Source organism: Tachyglossus aculeatus, chromosome 2 (assembly GCF_015852505.1).
Source record: "Tachyglossus aculeatus isolate mTacAcu1 chromosome 2, mTacAcu1.pri, whole genome shotgun sequence".
NCBI classification, from domain to species: domain Eukaryota; kingdom Metazoa; phylum Chordata; class Mammalia; order Monotremata; family Tachyglossidae; genus Tachyglossus; species Tachyglossus aculeatus.
Window position 1 is genome coordinate 89,604,804 of NC_052067.1, and position 22,275 is coordinate 89,627,078.

Sequence of the window (22,275 nt, forward strand, 5' to 3'; positions counted from 1 at the left end):
GTTGTATGTGGGGAGATCCATTTTCTCTGAAAACTCATTTCAGAGAGCTGAAAACTCTCTGAAAGTTCTCCTGCCCCAAACAACAGAACGTGCTCTGTTCTGTGCATCGTAGAAGCAGGTCTAATACAGTATACCTTAGTGAACTGAAACAATTCAAACATCTACTTAAGTACCTAAATTCCAATGAATCATTTGGATGCCATAGAGAATGGAGATTTTTTTGTCATTTTCATCTTTTTAAGTACCTAAATCCAATGAATCATTTTGATGCCATAGAGAATGGAGACTTTTTTTTGTTATTTTCATCTTTTTATGTAATTCTTAGTCAGTTATATATATTTGCCTGTTCCTATTGCCAATTTATTTCTGACCACCCATTTGAAAATATGTATTTTTAACTGATGGTTTATCTGTGTTTCTCTCTCTCCCTCTCTCACTCATACACACACATGCACACACACAACTTTGTAATGTCATTATACTTTCAGTTGGAATTTATAGTATGCTCCATTTTCTGTTGGAATTGTGGGTTCATGTACATGAGAAAATTACTCTATTCCTGTAGCTCAAAAACAAAATTATTTAAAAATTAAGAAATAGTCATATCAGTGCTTGGAACAGTGCTTGGCACATAGTAAGCTCTTAACAAATGCTATTATTATTATTATTATTATTATTATTATTATAAATCTGAAAGAACAAGTGCTTCCTATGTTCTCACTCTAGTCATAGTTGCTCTTTGGATGTTTGCGTTGAAGAATTCTGTTTTGCGTTTTGAATTATGCAACCATGGACTCAGTGTTTTAACAGATAAAAACTACTGTGCAATTAACACCATTGGGTAGTATGTTGTATAGTTTTGTCTAAGTGAAAACAAAATTACCAAGTTTTCCACAAAAGCTTTCAATTCAAGAACAAATTTTCAGCTGATCCAAAATGAACTGCAACTTCTACACATAGAAATTGACACATAATGGTCTTGTTTTAAGAAAATGAGAAAACCTAAGTCATTGTCCATCATTCTAAAGTTAGATAAATGGATGTGGTGTTGATTAAGTCAGCCATACTAAATTATTGCCACCCTACATACATAGAAGAATACATCATCAGCCATGCAATAATAGAATATAGTTTTCAGAAAAGAATTCTATGGAAATCCATAAATCATGAGCCTAAGCTAGAATTATTTCCCACCAAAACCCTGAAGTAGAATTTATATTGAATTTATCTCAAATTTTCTCCACTACAAGGATAGAGCTTTTTTGTATGCAGGTTTTTTAACGGATTTTTTATTTCAGGCTTTTTATAAAAATAAAAAATTGAATGTCAAATCAGCAAAAATGAAGTTATTTTTTCCAATTATCTTAAGCCAAGTAGAAGTTGGAAGACCTGCATGCAATATTTACATTTTAAATTGTATGTATTCTTAATATAGTGCAGTTGCATCTCATCACAGCATTATTCAATTAGGTCAGTAAATGCATAAGGGGCATTTACTTTGACGCACTGTGAAATGGGAGGCAGTGTTGCCTAATGGAAAGAGCATGGGCCTGGAACTCAAAGGGCCTGGGTTCTAATCCTGCTTTGTCACATGCTTTCTGTGTGACCTTGGGAAATCTTCACTTAGCATCTCTGGAAGCCCCACGTGGGACAGGGTCTGTGTCTCATCCTATCCCAACTGGGATTACTGCCTCAGCCTCCTCTCTGATCTCCCATCCTCCTGTCTCTCCCCACTTCAGTCTATACTTCACGCTGCTGCCCGGATCATCTTTGTGCAGAAACGCTCTGGGCATGTTACTCCCCTCCTCAAAAATCTCCAGTGGCTACCAGTCAACCTACGCATCAGGGAAAAACTCCTCACCCTCGGCTTAAAGGCTGTCCATCACCTCGCCCCCTCCTACCTCACCTCCCTTCTTTCCTTCTACAGCCCAGCCTGCACCCTCCGCTCCTCTGCCGCTAACCTCCTCACTGTGCCTCGTTCTCACCCGTCCTGCCATTGACCCCCGGCCCACATCCTCCCCCTGGCCTGGAATGCCCTCCCTTCGCACATCTGCCAAGCTAGCTCTCTTCCTCCCTTTAAAGCCCTACTGAGAGCTCACCTCCTCCAGGAGGCCTTCCCAGACTTAGCCCCCTCCTTCCTCTCCCCCTCCTCCCCCTCCCCATCCCCCTGTATATGTGTATATATGCTAGTACGTATTTATTACTCTATTTTATTTGTACATATTTATTCTATTTATTTTATTTTGTTAATATGTTTTGTTTTGTTCTCTGTCTCCCCCTTCTAGACTGTGAGCCCGCTGTTGGGTATGGGCCGTCTCTATATGTTGCCAACTTGTACTTCCCAAGCGCTTAGTACAGTGCTCTGCACACAGTAAGCGCTCAATAAATACGATTAAATGAATGAATGAATGTACAGATTTATTACTCTATTTTACTTGTACATATTTACTCTTCTATTTATTTTATTTTGTTAATATGTTTTGTTTTGTTGTCTGTCTCCCCCTTCTAGACTGTGAGCCTGTTGTTGGGTAGGGACCGTCTCTATATATTGCCAACTTGTACTTCCCAAGCACTTAGTACAGTGCTGTGCACACAGTAAGTGCTCAATAAATACGATTGAATGAATGAATGAATGAATGAATGTCCAACCTGATGATCTCATTTTCTTATTCCAATTGTCCTAGAGCCAAAATATACTCCAGGTAGAATATTGGACACTTTAGGTGAAGTGGTATCTCGTTCAGACCACTAAGGGACTGTTTATTGCCCTCAGTGGGAAAGAGAAAAAGTGTTGAGATATTCAGCAATATCACTCAGTGGTATTTATCGAGCGCTTACTATGTGCAAAGCACTATATTGAGTGTTTAGGAGACTAAAATGCAACAGAATTAGTAGACACATTCCTTTACCCATGACGAGCTTAATAACCCAAGCAGTCACAGGGTAATTGTAGTGTTCATTCCAGTGGCCAAGCCACAAGTTTGTCCATTCTAAGAACAGTGCTTTGCACATAGTAAGCACTTAACAAATGACATTATTATTTACTGGAATGACTTTCCTCTTTCTATGAGAGAAGCTGAAGGTTTCAGTCCCAGGCAATTTATGGCTGGTTTTCTCTCTGACTCTAATCTAAGCCATAAAGCATTAGCTTGGCTGCAAGATTGCTAGAGGGATAGACTTTTCTTTAAAAAGGCTTAACAGAGATAAGGAGAGCTTTGGCAACAACCTTCTTAAGACAACATTTGAGTGAATTTAGTGAGCCTTAGTAGTAGTGGTAATAGTCATAATAATAATTTATTATGTATAATAATTGTAGTTTTTAGCTCTTACTATGTGCTAAGCACTGAGTACTAAGACTACTACTACTAATAATAATAATGGCATTGATTAAGTGCTTACTATGTGCATAGCACTGTTCTAAGCGCTGGGGAGGTTACAAGGTGATCAGGTTGTCCCACATGGGACCCACGGTCTTCATCCCCATTTTACAGATGAGGTAACTGAGGCACAGAGAAGTTAAATGACTTGCCCAAAGTCACACAGCTGACAATTGGCAGAGCCGGAATTTGAACCCATGACCTCTGACTCCAAAGCCCATGCTCTTTCCACTGAGCCACGCTGCTTCAGGTGGTACACAGTCCCTGTCCCATGTGGGGCTCACATTCTAAGAAGGAAATTCCCATTTTACAGATGAGGAAACCGAGGCACAGAGAAGTAAATTGATTTGCACATCAGGCAAGTGATGGAACCAGGATTAGAATGCAGGCTTCTAAACTCCCAGGCCTCTATTCTTTCCTTAAGTCCACAGAGACATGATGCTTCTTCTTCAAGGGAAGATAATTGATTAGTCTTCTCTAACCCATCAGATCCAGATACTTCCAGGTTAGAAGGCCAGTAAAAGCAACTTGAGCAAGCATATATGAAGTATAAATACTTCACCTGTATATATGTTTGTACATATTTATTACTCTATTTATCTTACTTGTACATATCTATTCTATTTATTTTATTTTGTCGGTATGTTTGGTTTTGTTCTCTGTCTCCCCCTTCTAGACTGTGAGCCCGCTGTTGGGTAGGGACTGTCTCTATGTGTTGCCAACTTGTACTTCCCAAGCGCTTAGTACAGTGCTCTGCACACAGTAAGTGCTCAGTAAATACGATTGATCGATTGATTGATAAAGATTTGTACACCATTTCATCATCATCATCAATCGTATTTATTGAGCGCTTACTATGTGCAGAGCACTGTACTAAGTGCTTGGGAAGTACAAATTGGCAACATATAGAGACAGTCCCTACCCAACAGTGGGCTCACAGTCTAAAAGGGGGAGACAGAGAACAAAACCAAACATACTGACAAAATAAAATAAATAGGATAGATATGTACAAGTAAAATAAATAAATAAATAGAGTAATAAATATGTACAACCATATATACAGGTGCTGTGGGGAAGGGAAGGAGGTAAGACAGGGGGGATGGAGAGGGGGACGAGGGGGAGAGGAAGGAAGGGGCTCAGTCTGGGAAGGCCTCCTGGAGGCCTTTCCATCTTCTGCCATTTCCATCTTTCCGTTTCCATCTTCTGCCTTTCCCATGGCTCACCTCTGTCAGATAATCAGGTGAAGGGAAACTATTATTCCTCAGACTAGTCAGTTCGCTTCATTCGAGTCAGAGGAACAAGAGCCACTTTCCCATAGTGCAGAATAGTGACCATGGCAGTGTCAACAAATCAATCAATGGTATTTATTGCGCGCTTATTGTTACAAATGGCACAGAGGGAGGCTGTGGGGATTGCAGGGCCCGACTGGCCTTTATGTACTACTCAGTATGCATCCGTACGGTGAATCAATGCCAACAGTGGGGGCCTGTGGTTATCTTCTAAGCCTTAGGCTGACAGATGGATGAACAGGCCTTATGAAGTTTAGTGTTGTTGTCTCATCTATTTACTTGCTGGTGTCTTTGCCCGTGTGAATTTATTATTAATGTACCAAATTATGTTGCCTGTCCCAGAGGTTAGCGCATCATTCATGGTCTCCTTGTAGATTAAAATAAATCTCACCATGGTGATGGGCTGCTTGCTATTTCTTGATGCTGTTAGCGACGGCGCACAGCACTTCCTTTGATCCGGGGATTTTTAATTTATTTTGCTCTTAACAAAATTGCAGCATCCTTTGAAAATAAATCTCCAGAAAATGTCATGTATGAAATTCATTGAAATCTTGGATTAAAAAAAAAAAACTAATTAAAAAAGACACTCAAGCAAATATGTGGTTTATCTTCTAAAAGTTTCAGAGTTGCGGGGTGAGTGTCCATTTTAAAAAATATTTCAGAGCTTGGATCAGCTTTATTCCAGGTATCAAAATGAGCACCTATCACTTTCAGGTGAATTTTGAATTAAATGTACGAAAAGAGTCTAAAGCAAGTATTGTGTATGTGCAGACATGTGTTTGACACTGTGTGTGTGTGTGTGTGTGTGTGTGCTCTCGTGCACATGTGCACTGGATTTTATACAGAAAAACTGGCATTGCATCTAATTGATAACTATTAGAACCATGTTGCAGAAATAGCCTTTGAGGTGAAATTGCCAATCTTATTACATCCTGGAGCTACTCCAATGGATTCTATACTGATAAAGATATATAGTCCCCCTCTAGACTGCGAGCTCCTTGTGGACAGGGAACGTGTCTACCAACTCGGTTCTATTTCACTCTCTCAAGTGTTCAGTCCTCTGCTCTGCACATAAATGCTTAATAAATGCTACCGATGATGATTACATACTACATGTGTTATATCTGTGACTATCACTATATAGCTTTAGCTATCTATGCATACACACACACACACACACACACACGTCTATTACTTTGCTTTCAGAGATGACACAGTTGATTGTGAGATTTTTATCAGTGGATGTGAGTCTAACCGATTAAGACCAATATATGACCAATCCCGAGGGCCTACGAGGATTGGCCCATTATGCATTGGTGGATTTGCCACCTGGTGCTATTTTCATTTCTCCCCTTTGGTGCTGTGATCCTCCCAAACGCTCTGCTCCTTGCCAGTTACCCTCTCTCTGATTTCTACATGTCAGCCTTAGAGAGTGTGCCTAGTATTGTTCAGTTGGGAAAAGGAGCAGGAGACAGATCAGCCTGATTATTGGTAATCAGGAATATCCTGGTAAAACATGCACATGCCCAGGACTGTTTTTCCACCACTTAACTCATAATCTGGGACGAGTAATTTCATTTGGAAGATAGATGCCGGGCCCGCTGAACACTCTTTTTGATGAAGAATTTTAGATTTTGAAATACAGATGTTCGGTGTGTTAAATTTTATTTTATAATCTGTGCTTTAAAAATGTTAGAAGCATAAAAGGCAAGACAAAGCAAGTGATGATACATTCCAGTTTTACAAGAAAGGGATTGTTGATTTCAAGGATTCTAAATATGGCTTGTTACTGTAATTAATTATACTGAAAGACTTGATTAAATAGTTTTTTGTGGTTCCATCATGATATCCAGGTATTTCAGAGAAATGCATTCCTCCTCTTCAGATAAGTATAATATTGATGTAACTGAAGTCCTGGAAGCCTAGAAAAATGAGATTGCATTTTTCATGCCAATATACAAAACAAAATAATCTCTTGAATAAAAATAATGTAATTGCATTTGGGAATAATCTAAAGTGGATGCACACAAATTTGCTTTAGAACCTCTCTGTATCTTGATATGGCCAGTGTGTATTCATTGGTATGCATGTGACTTTCTTAGTTTTAGAGCATTGTTCTTATAAAATTAGATTAGCTACATCCAGCACATATTTGAAGTACAATCTCTGTGCCTACACAAATATATTTCTAACACAATGTCAATTTGTTTGTAGTGCCTGGCCCTGTACCAGCAAAATCTCTTAAAGGGACTTCATTTGAAAACAAGATCTTCTTGAATTGGAAGGAACCTTTAGATCCAAATGGTGTCATCACCCAATATGAGGTACTGGGGTGGGAGGGGAGGAGACAGTGGAGGTTAGAATGAGAGGTGAAGGAGAGTGGTGAGATTTGAGTTGAGGAAAGGGGAAAAGGATGTTACTAGAAGTATTGTTGGGAGTAACTAGTACTATTGCAGTTCTGAAATTGTAGTTGAGTGCTATTATTCTGCATTATTGTAAGTTATAAAATGAATACTTCAGTATTAGCCCTTAGCAAACACTGTATCGTGCTCAACAGATATTATTGATTTATTTTAACTTGCCAATATGTTATGCTTCTTGAAAAGTATTGAAGTTGGCGAGATTGTTGCTAGCAATATCCATAAAATGTAAAAGCCAAAGAAGAGAGGAAAGGAGGATGTGGGAAAGTGGAATGGAAAAGTGCATACCAGTAATGTAATATTTCCTAGGTAAAAGCTTCCAGGAAGTCTACCCCATCCAAGAATGGATGTTGGCCCCACATCTAATGGGATCTTTTTTTCTTTTTTTGACAGGTCAGCTACAGCAGTATAAGGTCCTTTGATCCTGCAGTGCTTGTGGCTGGGCCACCCCAGACAGTGTCGAATCTCTGGAACAGTACCCATCATGTCTTTCTACATCTGCACTCTGGGACTACCTATCAGTTCTTCATAAGAGCCAGTACGGTCAAAGGGTTTGGGCCAGCCACAGCCATCAACGTGACAACCAATATCTCAGGTATTGAGCGGAAGGCAGGTCAGGTGTCATGCCCAATGTCCTTGGGCAATAGGAAGAAATGTTGCCCACTCTATTAAGCAGCATGAAGGAGCACTCTTGCTAGAAGGCTGTGTATTCTAGTGGAAAGAAAATGGGGCTGAGTGACAGGAGACTTGGGTTGCTGAATTGTACTTTCCCAAGGGCTTAGTTCTGTGCTCTGGACAAGTAAGTGCTCAATAAATGTGATTGAATGAATGAATGGGTCCTTGCTCTAAATTTTGCCACTGACCTACTGTGTCACCTTGGATAAGTCGCTTAGTCACTCTGGGCCTCAGGAACCTCACCTGTAAAATGGTGATAATACCGAGCTCCCCTTCCGCACCCTCCTCTCTCCTACCCCAGGGATTTTATGAGGCTAAAATGAGAATAAATGATATGAATGTGGTTTGGAAAAATAAATGTGCTCTCCAGATGTGAGATGTTATAGTGTCCAAGAAAGTTACCAGATGGTCTTCCTCGGTTCCCTTCATTTGCTAAGCATTTTTTTTCCCCATTTGGCAAGGAATGGGTCATTTGTTTGTTTTCTACTTCCCAAGAGAATTGGCCCACATTCGTCCTCAATGGATGCTGCTGCTACTACTACAAGAAAGTACCTGTTTTCAAAGTTCACTATAAATGTTAATTTAGTTTCACCATACCCCTGAGACCTGTTGATTGTTATGGATCCAATTCTCCCCCAGAATGAGCAAATCATACAGAGCATGATATACTTAGGTTATAACAGCTCCATTATGGTGGCTCCTATCATGTCTTTGGTCCTCAAAGATGTGAAAGGGGAAAATTCAGCTCAATATAATAATAATGATGATGATGGCATTTATTAAGCACTTACTATATGTAAAGCACTGTTCTAAGTGCTGGGGAGGTTACAAGGTGATCAGGTTGTCCCACGGTGGGCTCACAGTCTTAATCCCCATTTTACAGATGAGGTAACTGAGGCACAGAGAAGTTAAGTGACTTGCCCAAAGTCACACAGCTGACAATCAGCAGAGTCGGGATTTGAACCCATGACCTCTGATTCCAAAGCCCGTGCTCTTTCCACTGAGCCATGCTGCTTCTCTATATGTGCTGCTTTGAGTATACTATGCAAACAAAGTATCAGAAGGTGCTAGAAGAATACCTCATGGTGGATACCGTAGTCTCTGTTTTCAGTCACTTTATTGTACTGTGCAGAGCTTCAGAGATTGACTCAGAAAACAGAGATGCAGTCACTTGTTAAATAATAACTGCAACAATGCCATCAACCTTTCACTTTCATGTTTATTCTCATGGGTTATCACTGCACCCTTGTGAAGAGATGAGGGTCAGATACTGTCACTGCCATTTTTCAAAATAGGCAATGATACCACAGAGATGTTGAGACTTGCAGAAAGTCAGCCCAGCAAGTAATAATATTATTGTTATTATTCTTATTCTTATTATGGTATTTGTTAAGCATTTACTATGTGCCAGGCATTGTTCTAAGTGCTGGGGCAGATACAAGGTAATTGGGTTGGACACAGTCCCTATCCCACACAGGGCTCACAGTCTTAATCCCCATTTTACAGATGCGGGAATTGAGGCCCAGAGAAGTTAAGTGACTTGTCCAACATCACACAGCTGATAAGTGGCAGAGCCAAGATTAGAACCCGTGACCTTCTGAATCCCAGGCCCTTGCTCTAGCCACTAAGCCATGTTAAGTGCTTACTATGTGCCAGGCACTGTAGTAACCGCTTGGGTGGATTCAAGCAAGTCGAATTGGACACAATAGGGGCAGAGTTGTGTTTGAGTTTGGGGTTTTGAACCCAAGTCTGTGTCTCCTAGTCCTGAGTTTTCCCCACTTGTTTGTGCTATTTCAATTATTGCATCGAGCCCTTTGAACCTTTCCAATGAAAATAATCTCCAGACTGACATTGTATATCTTAGAGTCAGTCAGTAGTATTCACTGAGCCCTTATTGTGTGCAGAGCACTATACTAAGTTCTCAGGAGAGTACAGTATAGCAGTATAACAAACACATTCCCTGCCCACGACGAGTTTACAGTCTAGAAGGGGAGTAACTGTTCCTGTCAGTTTAAGACCAATTTTTAAGGGAACCAGAGTTGAATTCATGAGAGAGATGGTGTGGAGCCAGTGAGCTTTTGAGGATTTCATAGGGAAATTTAATAATAATAATAATGATGGTATTTGTTAAGCACTTACTATGTGCCAAGCACTGTTCTAAGCACTGGGGTAGATACAAGTTTATCAGGTTGTCCCACGTGCGGTTCACAGTCTTAATCCCCATTTTACAGATGAGGTAACAGGCACAGAGAATTTAAGTAACTTGCCCAAAGTCACACAGCTGACAAGTGGAGGAGCCGGGATTAGAACCCATGACCTCTGACTCCCAAGCCCTTGCTCTTCCCACTAAACCACGCTGCTTCTTTTAGGAACGCTAGTCTAAGTCTACCTGGAATTATTTGCCATTGGTCCACTCAGAATGTAATTTACCACTCTTTTCCTCCTTTTCCTATGTGATATTGGGTCCTGCAGTGATGAGTTGGTTCTGCTTGAGGACACTCCAGACCACACCACCGAGTGCCTGGGATTGTATCTTGCTTTTGCAATCAGAATAATTTCCCTGCTTCCCCAACCCTTGCCAGACTACACTCTCCTAAATTTTTAGTTTTAAAACAGCACCATAATTACAGCCAACATACCCCCTTCACTATCGTGTTACCTAAAGATCGGTGTTTGCTGATGAACAGCTTCCCCAAATGTACTGCTGGGTCATTAAGTCCTGAATGGATTTTAATTTATTTTTGAAGCGAAACATTTATTGCCTCCGTGCTTCCTGAACTCTGGCATGTTTGTGTTAATTGATTTAAGTCTCTCTATTTTGTTTTCCTGTTTTAAATCTCCATCAGCCCCCACTCTACCGGACTATGAAGGAGTTGATGCATCTCTCAATGAAACAGCCACCACAATAACTGTCTTACTGAGACCAGCCCAGGCCAAAGGAGCACCCATCAGGTAAGAAAAAGATGGAGAAATTGAAGCAAGAAATTGGATAAGAGAGCTTATCGCATCCTGTATATTGAAGGAGGCCTAGCGGCTAATAACACAGTTCATTCTGAAGCAATGTCCATTGGACATTCATATCACAAGATTTGTTCTTTGTTAGACAAAGCTTACACATAGGCTTGTGGTTAATAAGAGTAAATTCTAAGGGGATTTTTGAGGGATTCACAATCTGAATTATCCACCTGCCAGTTTTGTTTGACTTAGGCTGCTGGGTTTTGGGTTTGTTTTTTGGATTTCTTTCTCCCTCTCGCTATCCCTCCCTCCCTCTCTCTCCCTCTCTCTCTTTCACCAAGACTGTTTCATTGCTCTGCCTCTCTTTTGTATCTCTGGAATAAGAGGTTGGAAGGCATTTGTCAGAAGGGTATTGGACGATAACTCCCTTTCAAATGCAGTAAATCAGCTATTATGTAGTGTATTTGATATGTATGATTGGAAAATTGGAAGCGCAGAGAAAAGAGAAGGAGAGCAGTCATGATGAATACAAACCATTTGACCTTTTCCTCCCAGAGGTGTACCTTATTGAAAATTGAGTAGAAGCTATTCAACTTTATGTGGCGTGTCCCTTATCTGTATTATAATATCTTTTGTTACCTTATCTCTCAGGACTTGTTCCCTCATGAGAGGAAAATTTGAGTAAGAATTAATTTTCATGCCCTTTTCCCTAAAGAATTCTAGGTAACTTTTATTTGTTTACTTCTGAATCAGTGCTCATAGTGTAGCAAGTGGACATGATTTTATGATTTCATGACTAATCAATCAGTGATTTCTCTTGAGTGTTTGCTTCATGCAGAGCATTCTACTAAGCACATGGGAGAGAGATTTCAGTGCAATAGAGTTATAAGATATGGTTGTTATCCTCAAGGAGCTTAAAGTCTAGTGAGGGGAGACAGACATTAAAGTTTATTACGTACAGGGGAAACAGCAGAGTATAACATTGTAGACACAAGTTCTCTGGAGCTGAAGGTGAGCTGAGCGCCTAAGGGCGATATGGGGCTGGGGTGAGGAGAGAATCATAAGTGCTTAAGAAGTATGGATTCAAGTCCATAAGTGATGCAGAAGGGAGGTTAAGTGGTTGGGGAACTGAGAGGTTAGTCAAGGAAGTCCTCTTGGAGGAGGTTTGATTTTAGCAAGGCTTTGAAGATGGAGAGAGTGGTGGTCTGTCAGATATTAAGTGGGAGGAAGTTCCAGGCTAAAGGGCGGTCAAGCCAGGGGTCAGAGGTTGCCTGTTTACTTGTTTTGATGTCTGTCTCCCCCCTTCTAGACTGTGGGCCCGTTGTGGGCAGGGATTGTCTCTCTTTGTTGCTGAATTGTACTTTCCAAGTGCTTAGTACTGAGTTCCGCACACAGTAAGCCCTTAATAAATAAGATTGAATGAATGAATGAAAAGTGACAACACTAAGGTTCATTGAGCAGTTTGGCATTGTGGGAGCCAAGTGCGTGGGCTAGGTTGTTGTGGGAGATAAGCGGGGGTAGGTAGGAAGGAGAGCTGATTGAGTGTCTTAAAGTTGATGATGGTATTTGTTAAGCGTTTACTAAGTGCAAAGCAATGTTCTAAGCACTGGGGGGGGTACAGGGTGATCAGGCTGTCCCACGTGGGGCTCACAGTCTTAATCCCCATTTTACAGGTGAGGTAACTGAGGCACAGAGAAGTTAAGTGACTTGCCCAAAGTCACACAGCTGTTAAGTGGAGGAGCCGGGATTAGAACCCATGACTTCTGATTCCCAAGCCCCTGCCCTTTCCACTGAGCCACGCTGCTTCTCAGTTGATGGCAAGGAGCTTCTGTTGATACTGAAATGGAAGGGCAACCATTAGAAGTTTTATGAGGAATAAGAAGTGGACTGAATGATTATTTTTGTTTTTTTTTAGAAAAATAATCTGGGCAGTAGGATGAAGTGTGGACTGGAGTAAGGAGAGCCCGGAGGCATGGAGGTCAGCAAGGAGGCTGAGAAAATAGTTTAGGGAGAATATAAATGCTTGTACCAACATGGTAATAATAATAATAATGATGGCATTTATTAAGCGCTATGTGCAAAGCACTGTTCTAAGCACTGGGGATGTTACAAGGCGATCAGGTTGTCCCACCGGGGGCTCACAGTCTTCATCCCCATTTTTACAGATGAGGTAACTGAGGCCCAGAGAAGTTAAGTGACTTGCCCAAAGTCACACAGCTGACAATTGGTGGAGCTGGGATTTGAACCCATGACCTCTGACTCCAAAGCCCGTGCTCTTTCCACTGAGCCACGCTGCAGTTTAGATGGAGAGAAAGAAGCAAATATTGTAGATGTTATGAAGAAAGAACCAACATTATTTGGTAAAGGACTGACTGTGTGTGTTGAATGAGAGAGATGAGTGAAGGGTAATGCCAAGGTTGTAAACTTGTGAGACGGAGAGGATAGTAGTCTTTTCTACATTGATAGGAAAGTTGGTGGGAGGACAGAGTTTGAACAGGAAGATTAGGTCTTTTTTGGACATGTTCATTCATTCAATCGTATTTATTGAGTGCTTGCTGTGTGCCAAGCACTGTACTAAGTGCTTGAAGCACATGTTAAATTTGAGGTGCTGGGATGTCCAAGAAAATACGTCTTGAAGGCAGGAGGAAATGTAAGACTGCCAAGGGGTGAGATCAGGGCTGGAGAGAGATTTGGGAATCAATCTAACAATCGTATTTACTGAGTGCTTACTATGTGCAGAACACTGAGCTAAGTGCTTAGGAGAATACAGTATAACAGAATTAGCAGATATGTTCCCTGCTCATAATGAGCTTACAGTCCAGAGGGGGAGATAGACATTAATATGAATAAATAAGTAATGTACAATACATCATTGGAAGATATGTATGAAAGTGCCATGGGGTTGGGAGTGGGATAAATATCAAATGTCCAAACGTTACAGATCCAAGTGCATAGACAACTTGGAAGGGAGAGCAAGCTGGAGGAAATGAGGACTTAAATGTGAAAGGCCTCATGGAGAAGATGTGACCTTCATATGTTTTTAACCTATTTAGTTTGTATCTACCACAGCACTTAGTACAGTGCAAAGGCACACAGTAAACCTTAACAAATACCATGAAAAAGTTTTTCCTCTTGAAGTGTCTATTTCTTGGGGGGGAGGGAGAGAGAAGAGAGAGAGAGAGAGAGAGAGAGAGAGAGAGAGAGAGAAAGAGAGAGAGAGAGAGAGAGAGAGAGTGTGTGTGTGTGTGTGTGTGTGTGTGCATGTGTGTGTGCATGTGTGTAGGGCTTGGATTGGATACTGTCCCTGACCTACATAGGGCTCACAGTCTCAAACCCCATTTTATAGATTAGGCAACTGAGGCACAGAGAAGTCAAGTCACATAGCTCAGTGGAAAGAGCCCGGGCTTTGGAGTCAGAGGTCATGGGTTCAAATCCCGGCTCTGCAATTGTCAGCTGTGTGACTTTGGGCAAGTCACTTAACTTCTCTGGGCCTCATCATCATCATCATCAATCGTATTTATTGAAAGCTTACTGTGTGCAGAGCACTGTACTAAGCGCTTGGGAAGGACAAGTTGGCAACATATAGAGACAGTCCCTATCCAACAGTGGGCTCACAGTCTAAAAGACTCAGATCCCTCACCTGTAAAATGGGGATTAATGTGAGCCCCCCGTGGGGCAACCTGATCACCTTGTAACCTCCTCAGCACTTAGAACAGTGCTTGGCACATAGTAAGCGCTTAATAAATGCCATTATTATTATTGTTATTATTATATGATGGAGCCAGTATTAGAACCCAGGTCTTCTGACTCCTGGGCCCTGGCTCTTTCCACTGCTTAACACTGCTTCTTCAGAAACTTTAGAAAGTTTCTGTGAAAAAATGTTTCTGAACACCAAGTAGACTAAACCTATGTCCACTTAGTAAGCACAGAAGGAGCTGAACCCAAAAACGTCAGTATTTAATTGGAAAGAAAATTATGGCGAGAAGAACATTTTTCCCTTTGGCTTTGTTTTAAGTCAAGTTAACTGTGCCCTGATTTTTCTTTCTGTGTGCACATGCTCTGGGCTATACTGAGTAAAGAGGAACCTTAGGAGAATAAAATCAAAACATTAGAATATAGCTTAGTTCCAAGCCACACGTATGTCCTAGCTCACAGTAGTTTCATCTGCCTTTTAAAAATGAATGCCCCTGAATTCTGATTCCTAACAAGTCATTAGCCCTGTTCACAAAAAAACCAAAACAAAACAAAAAACCAGAAAACCTTTGAATGATGTCATCACTGGTCAGAAAGAGGGACAGGATGAGAGAATATTTATATTCCCTTCCCAACTTTCTTCAGTCACCAGGATGTTAGAGAGGTATGGGGGCTGTCTTCATTTCAGCTGTTGAAATGAGATCTCAGAGCATTTGAATCCATTTAATTCAAAGGTGACTTTTTTTGATCCCTTGATTTTTGAATTAATTAAAATTTCTGTTGCACAAATATTTGCTTTGTGAAAGTGCAATACCAGTGGTATACCATAATTCCCAGTCTAATAACCTTTCTAGACTAAATATTTTGTTTGAAAAGTCATTTTTCTTTTTTAATTTTTCATTGCAGAGCCTAATTATGAGTGAAAAGTATGAGGCCCTACTTTATGCCACCTAATTCATTCATTCAGTCATATTTATTGAGCGCTTACTGTGTGCAGAGCACTGTACTAAGCGCTTGGAATTAGACCAGAGTGAGTTCATGTCCTTCTGCTGGACACTGGGACAAGGCATAGTCCCTGTGAAGCCGACTGATGTGCATGTCCATTAATGTTTGTTAGAAATTCTGCTTCTCCCTCTAGACTGTAAGCTTGTCATGGGCAGGAAATGTGTCTACTCATTCTGTTGTATTGCACTCTCCCAGTGCTTAGTGCAGTGCTGTGGACACAGTAAATACTCAGTAAATACCATAGACTGAGCACCCCCCTTTTCCTCTGCTCCTCCTCCTCTCCCCATTACCCCCACTCCCTCCCTCTACTCTACCCCCTTCCCGTCCCCACAGCATTTGTGTTATATTTGTACACATTTATTACTCTGTTTTATTAATGATGTGTATATAGCTATAATTCTATTTATTCTGATGGTATTGAGACCTGTCTGTTTTGTTTTGTAGTCTGTCTCCCCCTTCTAGACTGTGAGCCTGTTGTTGGGTAGGGACCATCTCTATAAGGTTGTCGATTTGTACTTCCCAAGCGCTTAGTACGGAGCTCTGCACACAGTAAGTGCTCAATAAATACGATTGAATGAATGAATGAATTGTTGGATTGACTGATTGAAATTGTACTTGCCCAAATACGGAGCACAGTGCATTGCCCTCGGTTGGCAATTAATTATTGCCATTATTGCTAATCAGTAACACAGTGTTGTCCTTGGCCTAGAGTTTGAAAGCCATTACCTTGACATGTAGGATTCAAGGACTGTAGTAAGTGCTGGACTCTGGCCTCTCAGCATTTAAATGGTAAAATTCCTCTGCTTCACTGTGGCTCTAGATCTTGTGTCCATCAAGGCAGAGTCTTATTCAGAGGCTTGAGCTGCATCTTTATCAATCAAGTGCTTGTTCTCTGTCTCCCCCTTCTAGACTGTGAGCCCACTGTTGGGTAGGGACCTTCTCTATATGTTGCCAACTTGGACTTCCCAAGCGCTTAGTGCAGTGCTCTGCACACAGTAAGCGCTCAATAAATACGATTGATTGATTGATTGGAAGAGTACAATATAACAGAGTCAGTAGACATCTTCCCTGCCCACAACAAGCTTACTGTCTACAGGACTGTTTTTGTCTTCAATGCCTCCCTTAAAGGATTCAACATTTGCTCTGAGCCCTTTTCACAGGTGATGCACCATGGCCTAGTGGATAGAGCATGGGCGTGGGAGTCAGAAGGTAGTAATCTTCTCTCCGCCACTTGTCCGCTGTGTGACCTTGGTCAAGTCACTTCACTTCTCTAGGCCTCAGTTACCTCATTTGTAAAATGGAGATTAAGTAACAATAATAATGATGATGGCATTTATTAAGCGCTTACTATGTGCAAAGCACTGTTCTAAGCGCTGGGGAGGTTACAAGGTGATCAAGTTGTCCAACGGGGGGCTCACAGTCTTAATTCCCATTTTACAGATGAGGAAACTGAGGCACAGAGAAGTTAAGTGACTTGCCCAAAGTCACACAGCTGACAATTGGTAGAGTGGGGATTTGAACCCATGACCTCTGACTCCAAAGCCCATGCTCTTTCCACTGAGCCAAGCTGCTTCTCTAAGTCTGTGAGCCCCATGTGGGACATGGACTGTGTCCAATCTAATTAACTTTTATCTACCCCAGTGAAGCAGCGTGGCTCAGTGGAAAGAGCCCAGGCTTGGGAGTCAGAGGTCATGGGTTCTAATCCTGGCTCCGCCACATGTCTGCTGTGTGATCTTGGGCAAGTCACTTAATTTCTCTGAACCTCAGTTACCTCATCTGTAAAGTGGGGATTAAGACTGTGAGCCCCATGTGGGACATCCTGATCACCTTGTATCCCCCCAGTGCTTCGAACAGTGCTTTGCTCATTGTAAGCGCTTAACAAATGCCATCATTATTATTATTATTATTACAGTGTCTGGTACATAAGCACTTAACAAATACCATTAAAAAAAAATATCAGCCGGAGAGCCCACTTGGCAGTCCTGCAAGTTCAATCTTGAATGATAGTAATAGTGATAAAAGTAATAGTATTTTATTCATTCATTCATTCATTCTATTGTATTAATTGAGTGCTTACTATGTGCAGACCACTGTACTAAGTGCATGGGAGAGTTCAATACAACAATAAACAGACACATTACCTGCTCACAACGAGCTTACAGTCTGCGCCAGGGGAGGGTGGAGACAGGCATTAATGTAAATAAATAAATTACAGATATATTTATAAGTGCTGTGGGGTTGGGAGAGAGGAAGAACAAAGGGAGCAAGTCAGGGTGACACAGAAGGGAGTGGGAGGAGCGGGAAAAAGGGGGCTTTGCCAGGGGAGGCCTCTTGGAGATGTGACTTCAATAAGGAAGACATTGTGGGTCGGAGTCAACTCAACAGAATAAGACAAGACAAGAGTGAGAGCTCCAGGATGCAATCAGCAACCTAAGACCACGAGGCCCACAGTACTCAGAGCATGCTAGGAACAGAGCCCTGGGAGCCATGATGTTATCCAATCAACCGATAGTTTAAAATACTGGCAGAACCTTTGAGTCTTGACTTTCCAGTTATCATTTTGTTATTGGTTCAGTAATAATAATAATTATGGTATTTGCTTAGCACTTGTTATGTGTCAGGCACTGTTCTAAGTGTTGGGGTGGATACAAGCAAGTCGGGTTGGACAGTCCCCGTCTCACGTGGGGCTCACAGTCTTAATCCCCATTCTACAGCTGATCAAGTTGAGGCACAGAGAAGTTGAATCAATCAATCAATCAATCAATCGTATTTATTGAGTGCTTACTGTGTGCAGAGCACTGTACTAAGCGCTTGGGAAGTACAAGTTAAATGACGTGCCCAAGGTTACACAGCAGACAAGTGACAGAGCCAAGATTAGAACCCAGGCCCTTCTGACTCCCAGGCTGATGCTCTATCCACTTGGTCACACTGCTTTTCTATTAGGGTGCCTTTCATCTTCATAAGTTTTAGAGAATCCTTACTAAAAGTTCAGTTTAAAATAATAATAATAATTGTGGCATTTGTTAAGTGCTTACTATGTGCCAAGCACTGTGATAAACGTTGGGGTACATACAAGCAAATTGGGTTGTACACAGTCCCTGTTCCTCCCAGGGCTCAGTCTTAATCCCCATTTTGCAGATGAGGTAACTGAGGCATAGAGAAGTTAAGTGACTTACCCAAAGTCACACAGCAGACAAGTGTCAGAACCTAGGTCCTTCTGGCTCCCAGGCCATGCTCTATCCACTAGATCACATTGCTTCTGTATCTAAAATGAAATATAAATGAATTTGTTGGTAGTCAGAGGTCTGCGTTCAGTTACATTCACATTGGAAACCAGGGATTACTTAATGAGTTTCATGTTCCCCTTGGATGCAGACAACCAAAATCAACCCAGTCGAAATGCTGCCTGTAACTCCGAAGCGTGAGCCCATAACTAAATGCAGAGAAAATCGATCTGCTTTTAAATGGGAGGAAACACAGCTAGATGCTTGAGGTTGCCTGATAAGGTAGTCTATTTTAACCTCAAAGGGCATGCAAGTCCCCTTCACATGTTCTGCTCAGTGAATACTCTGAAAGCAGAAATCAGGCAGAACAAAGCACAGTGACTTTCTCCATCCTTTAGCGGTTGGGAAGAGCCTTCCTGGTTCCGCAGGCCTGCCAAATTTCATTTGCTTGCGGGCCCGACTCCCTCACTGCAAAATCATTCCAAGGCAATTTTTAATTGTCTTCATCTCCTTGGGAAGAGATGTGCCTTGTTTCAGCTAATGATCTTGCTCCCTTAACTTTTCAAAATCTCCATTTAAATTGCCAAAACTTGACAGCCCTAGGTTTTTGAAATGAGAAATATTTTCAGCTCTAGAATATTGATCACAGAGACCGCAAGTTTTCCCTGATCCACTGGGACACCGTTCAGAGTCAACTCTGAGGGCCTTAATTTACATTCCCATGAAAAAACACACAGGGTGTCACGATTATGGACTGGTCCATTTAAAGGCCATCCCACTGAATCTGTGTCTAAATAGGCCACATTTCAAACCTGAATATTGAAATTGGGAGAAATTGGAAAATTCCCAGAGAGAGACTGTTTACTATGAAATTGAATTAATATTTCAGATGCCTAACTGGAACTTTTTATTCGAAGAAATGCATTTCTGCAGCAGTTGCTTTGCCTATTTAATGCTCAGAGAGTTATAATTCTCTGTTTTAGGTTGATAGTTATTTATTAAAAAGGTTTGTTAGGGGAAATGGAATCTTGGGTGCATATGAATTGTCTCGAATGCATCATCTACCAGACTAGGCTACACAAAGTAAATAAAAATAAAATTTGCCAACGAGCCACTGTTCCAACGAGAGTTAATTGGACAGCAAGAACGTGTCCCCAATGTTCCCACTGGTGGAATAATTAGTGGAATTATGGCCAAGTCACGGCAGTACACAATGATGAGTTTAAAAGGGAATTTAGATCTGAATTCTTCCAGGGATCTCTTGGTTAGCCTTTAAAACCTTATATTCAAGGATCATCATCCCACTCATCTGAAAAGTCATAAATCTAGTCCAAAAAGTGACATGATTCAATAGACAACTGTCTGACCTATGCTGCCGTCATCTCTCATCAACCTTCCAAGGTCTACCAAAAGTGGACTGAGGCAAATGCCATAGGAATGAAAGGAAAGTTAAACAAGAAATCCATGTCCAAATAGAGTTTAATCTCCTTTTGCATCCCTTTAAAAGAAGATTGAGTGAAAGGAATATTCTGCTAACTGTATCCTTTTGCTACCTCCAGGGAAGAAGCATAATAATGATGGTATTTGTTAAGCGCTTACTATGTGCCAAGCACAGAGCATGATCTAGTGGATAGAGCATGGGTTTGGGAGTCAGAAGGACCTGAGTTCTAACCCTGACTCTGCCACTTGTCTGCTATGTGACCTTGGGCAAGTCATTTAATTTCTCTGTGCCTCAATTACCTCATCTGCAAAATGGGGATTAAGACAGTGAGCCCCAAGTGGGACAGAGACTGTATTCAACCTGATTCGCTTGTATCTACCCTAGTGCTTAGAACAATGCTTGACACATAGTAAGCACTTAAAAAATACCATCATCAGGAGCCCGGGCTTGGGAGTCAGAGGTCATGGGTCCTAATCCTGGCTCTGCCACTTGTCAGCTGTGTGACTTTGGGCAAGTCACTTAACTTCTCTGTGCCTCGGTTACCTCATCTGTAAAATGGGGATTAAGACTGTGAGCCCCACGTGGGACAACTTGATCACCTCTCCAGCGCTTAGAACAGTGTTTGGTGCATAGTAAACACTTAACAAATACTATTATTATTATTATTATTATTATTATTATTATTATTACCTCTTAATTAAGGAGGGGACAGGATTTTATTTTGCCTGTTTCCAGAATTTGGAGGTGTTCTCTAGTTGTTCAAGCCTCTCTCCCAACTCTAGGTGCCATCAACTCTGAAAGTTCACCATCACTGCTAGGACATTCCTGGATTTGGGAGTGTGGCAGGGATTGGGGAGGGATTATTCATTCATTCATACAATCGTATTTATTCATTCATTCAGTCAGTCATATTTATTGAGTGCTTACTGTGTGCAGAGCATTGTACTAAGCGCTTGGAAAATGCAATTCAGCAATAAAGAGATACAATCCCTGCCCACACTGGGTTTAAGCCAGTCATAGCCATTGCCTTCCATCCCTTGGCTCTGTGACCTTTGTACATTGGATATTTGCCCCACCCTCATCCGCACAGCACCTATGTACACATCTTTAAATTACTTATAAATTATTTGTATTAATATCCATCTCCTCCTCTAGACTGTAAACTTATAATGGGTAAGGAAAGTTTCTGCTAATTCTGTTGTACTCTCCCAAGTGCTTAGTACAGTATTCTGCACATAGTAAGCACTCAGTAACACCACCAATTGACTGATTAATCCTGCTGACTTGGGAAATAAGTGAAGCGGGGAACCCAGAGACCATAGGGACAAAGGGAAGGTGGCAAAACTATAGTGAAGTGATGCTTGTGATGATATGCTTTATTCCCAAAGGAGCTTGGCATTAAAAGCCCCAGCAAACTCGGGAAGGTGCCTAGAAGCTCATGGTGGGCAGGGATTGCCTCTCTTTATTGCTGTATTGTGGTTTCCAAGTGCTTAGTACAGTGCTCTGCACACAGTAAGATCTCAATAAATATGATTAAATGAATGAATGAATTTGGTACCTATCCCGACTGCACACCTGCTGATAGCTCCCCTGTAATAATGACAATAATTATGGTATTTGTTAAGCACTTACTATGTGCCAAGCACTGTTCTAAATACTGGGGGAGTTGCATGTGGGGCTCACAGCCTTAATCCCCATTTTACAGATGAGGTAACTGAGGCACAGAGAAGGTAAGTGATTTGCCCAAGGTCACACAGCAGACAAGTGGCAGAGCTGGGATTAGAACCTCTGATGCTCAAGCCCGTTACTCTTTCCACTAAGCCATGCAGTGGTTGATAATTCTCCAGATGGCTTTGTGTGGATCCAAACCTAGTCTTGTTGGCTGCTCCTAACATTCACATGTGGTGTAGTTTCCTCATTCTTTTCCTCTGGATCCCGGTCTTTGTAACAGCAATATAAATGCCTTCTCAACACCACATGTGAATGTGGGTACTTGGATAATAAATGGTAAACCAATTGGAATCAGGCAGGCATCTGACTGAAATAGCCAAGCATCTTGTTCAGTTACCCAACTCCCGTTCATATGAATTAACCTCCTTCCCGATTTTGTTTGGGTAATCGGTTCCCTGCTGTATATAAATATAAGGTGCTCTGATGATTTTGTGTTATCGTACATAGCATATGTGGAAATAATTC

General features: G+C 41.4%; 1 protein-coding gene across 8 annotated transcripts in view; it reads left to right on the forward strand.

The window, feature by feature from the left end:
- Positions 1 to 22,275, forward strand: part of PTPRK (protein tyrosine phosphatase receptor type K) — a 703,591-nt gene that overhangs the window by 561,162 nt on the left and 120,154 nt on the right. For all 8 annotated transcript variants that reach the window (XM_038759705.1, XM_038759712.1, XM_038759671.1 and 5 more), the window contains 3 exons: positions 6,881 to 6,990; positions 7,480 to 7,681; positions 10,608 to 10,713. In XM_038759705.1, the coding sequence (XP_038615633.1) occupies positions 6,881 to 6,990; positions 7,480 to 7,681; positions 10,608 to 10,713 (418 nt within the window). The remainder of the gene's footprint in view (positions 1 to 6,880; positions 6,991 to 7,479; positions 7,682 to 10,607; positions 10,714 to 22,275) is intronic.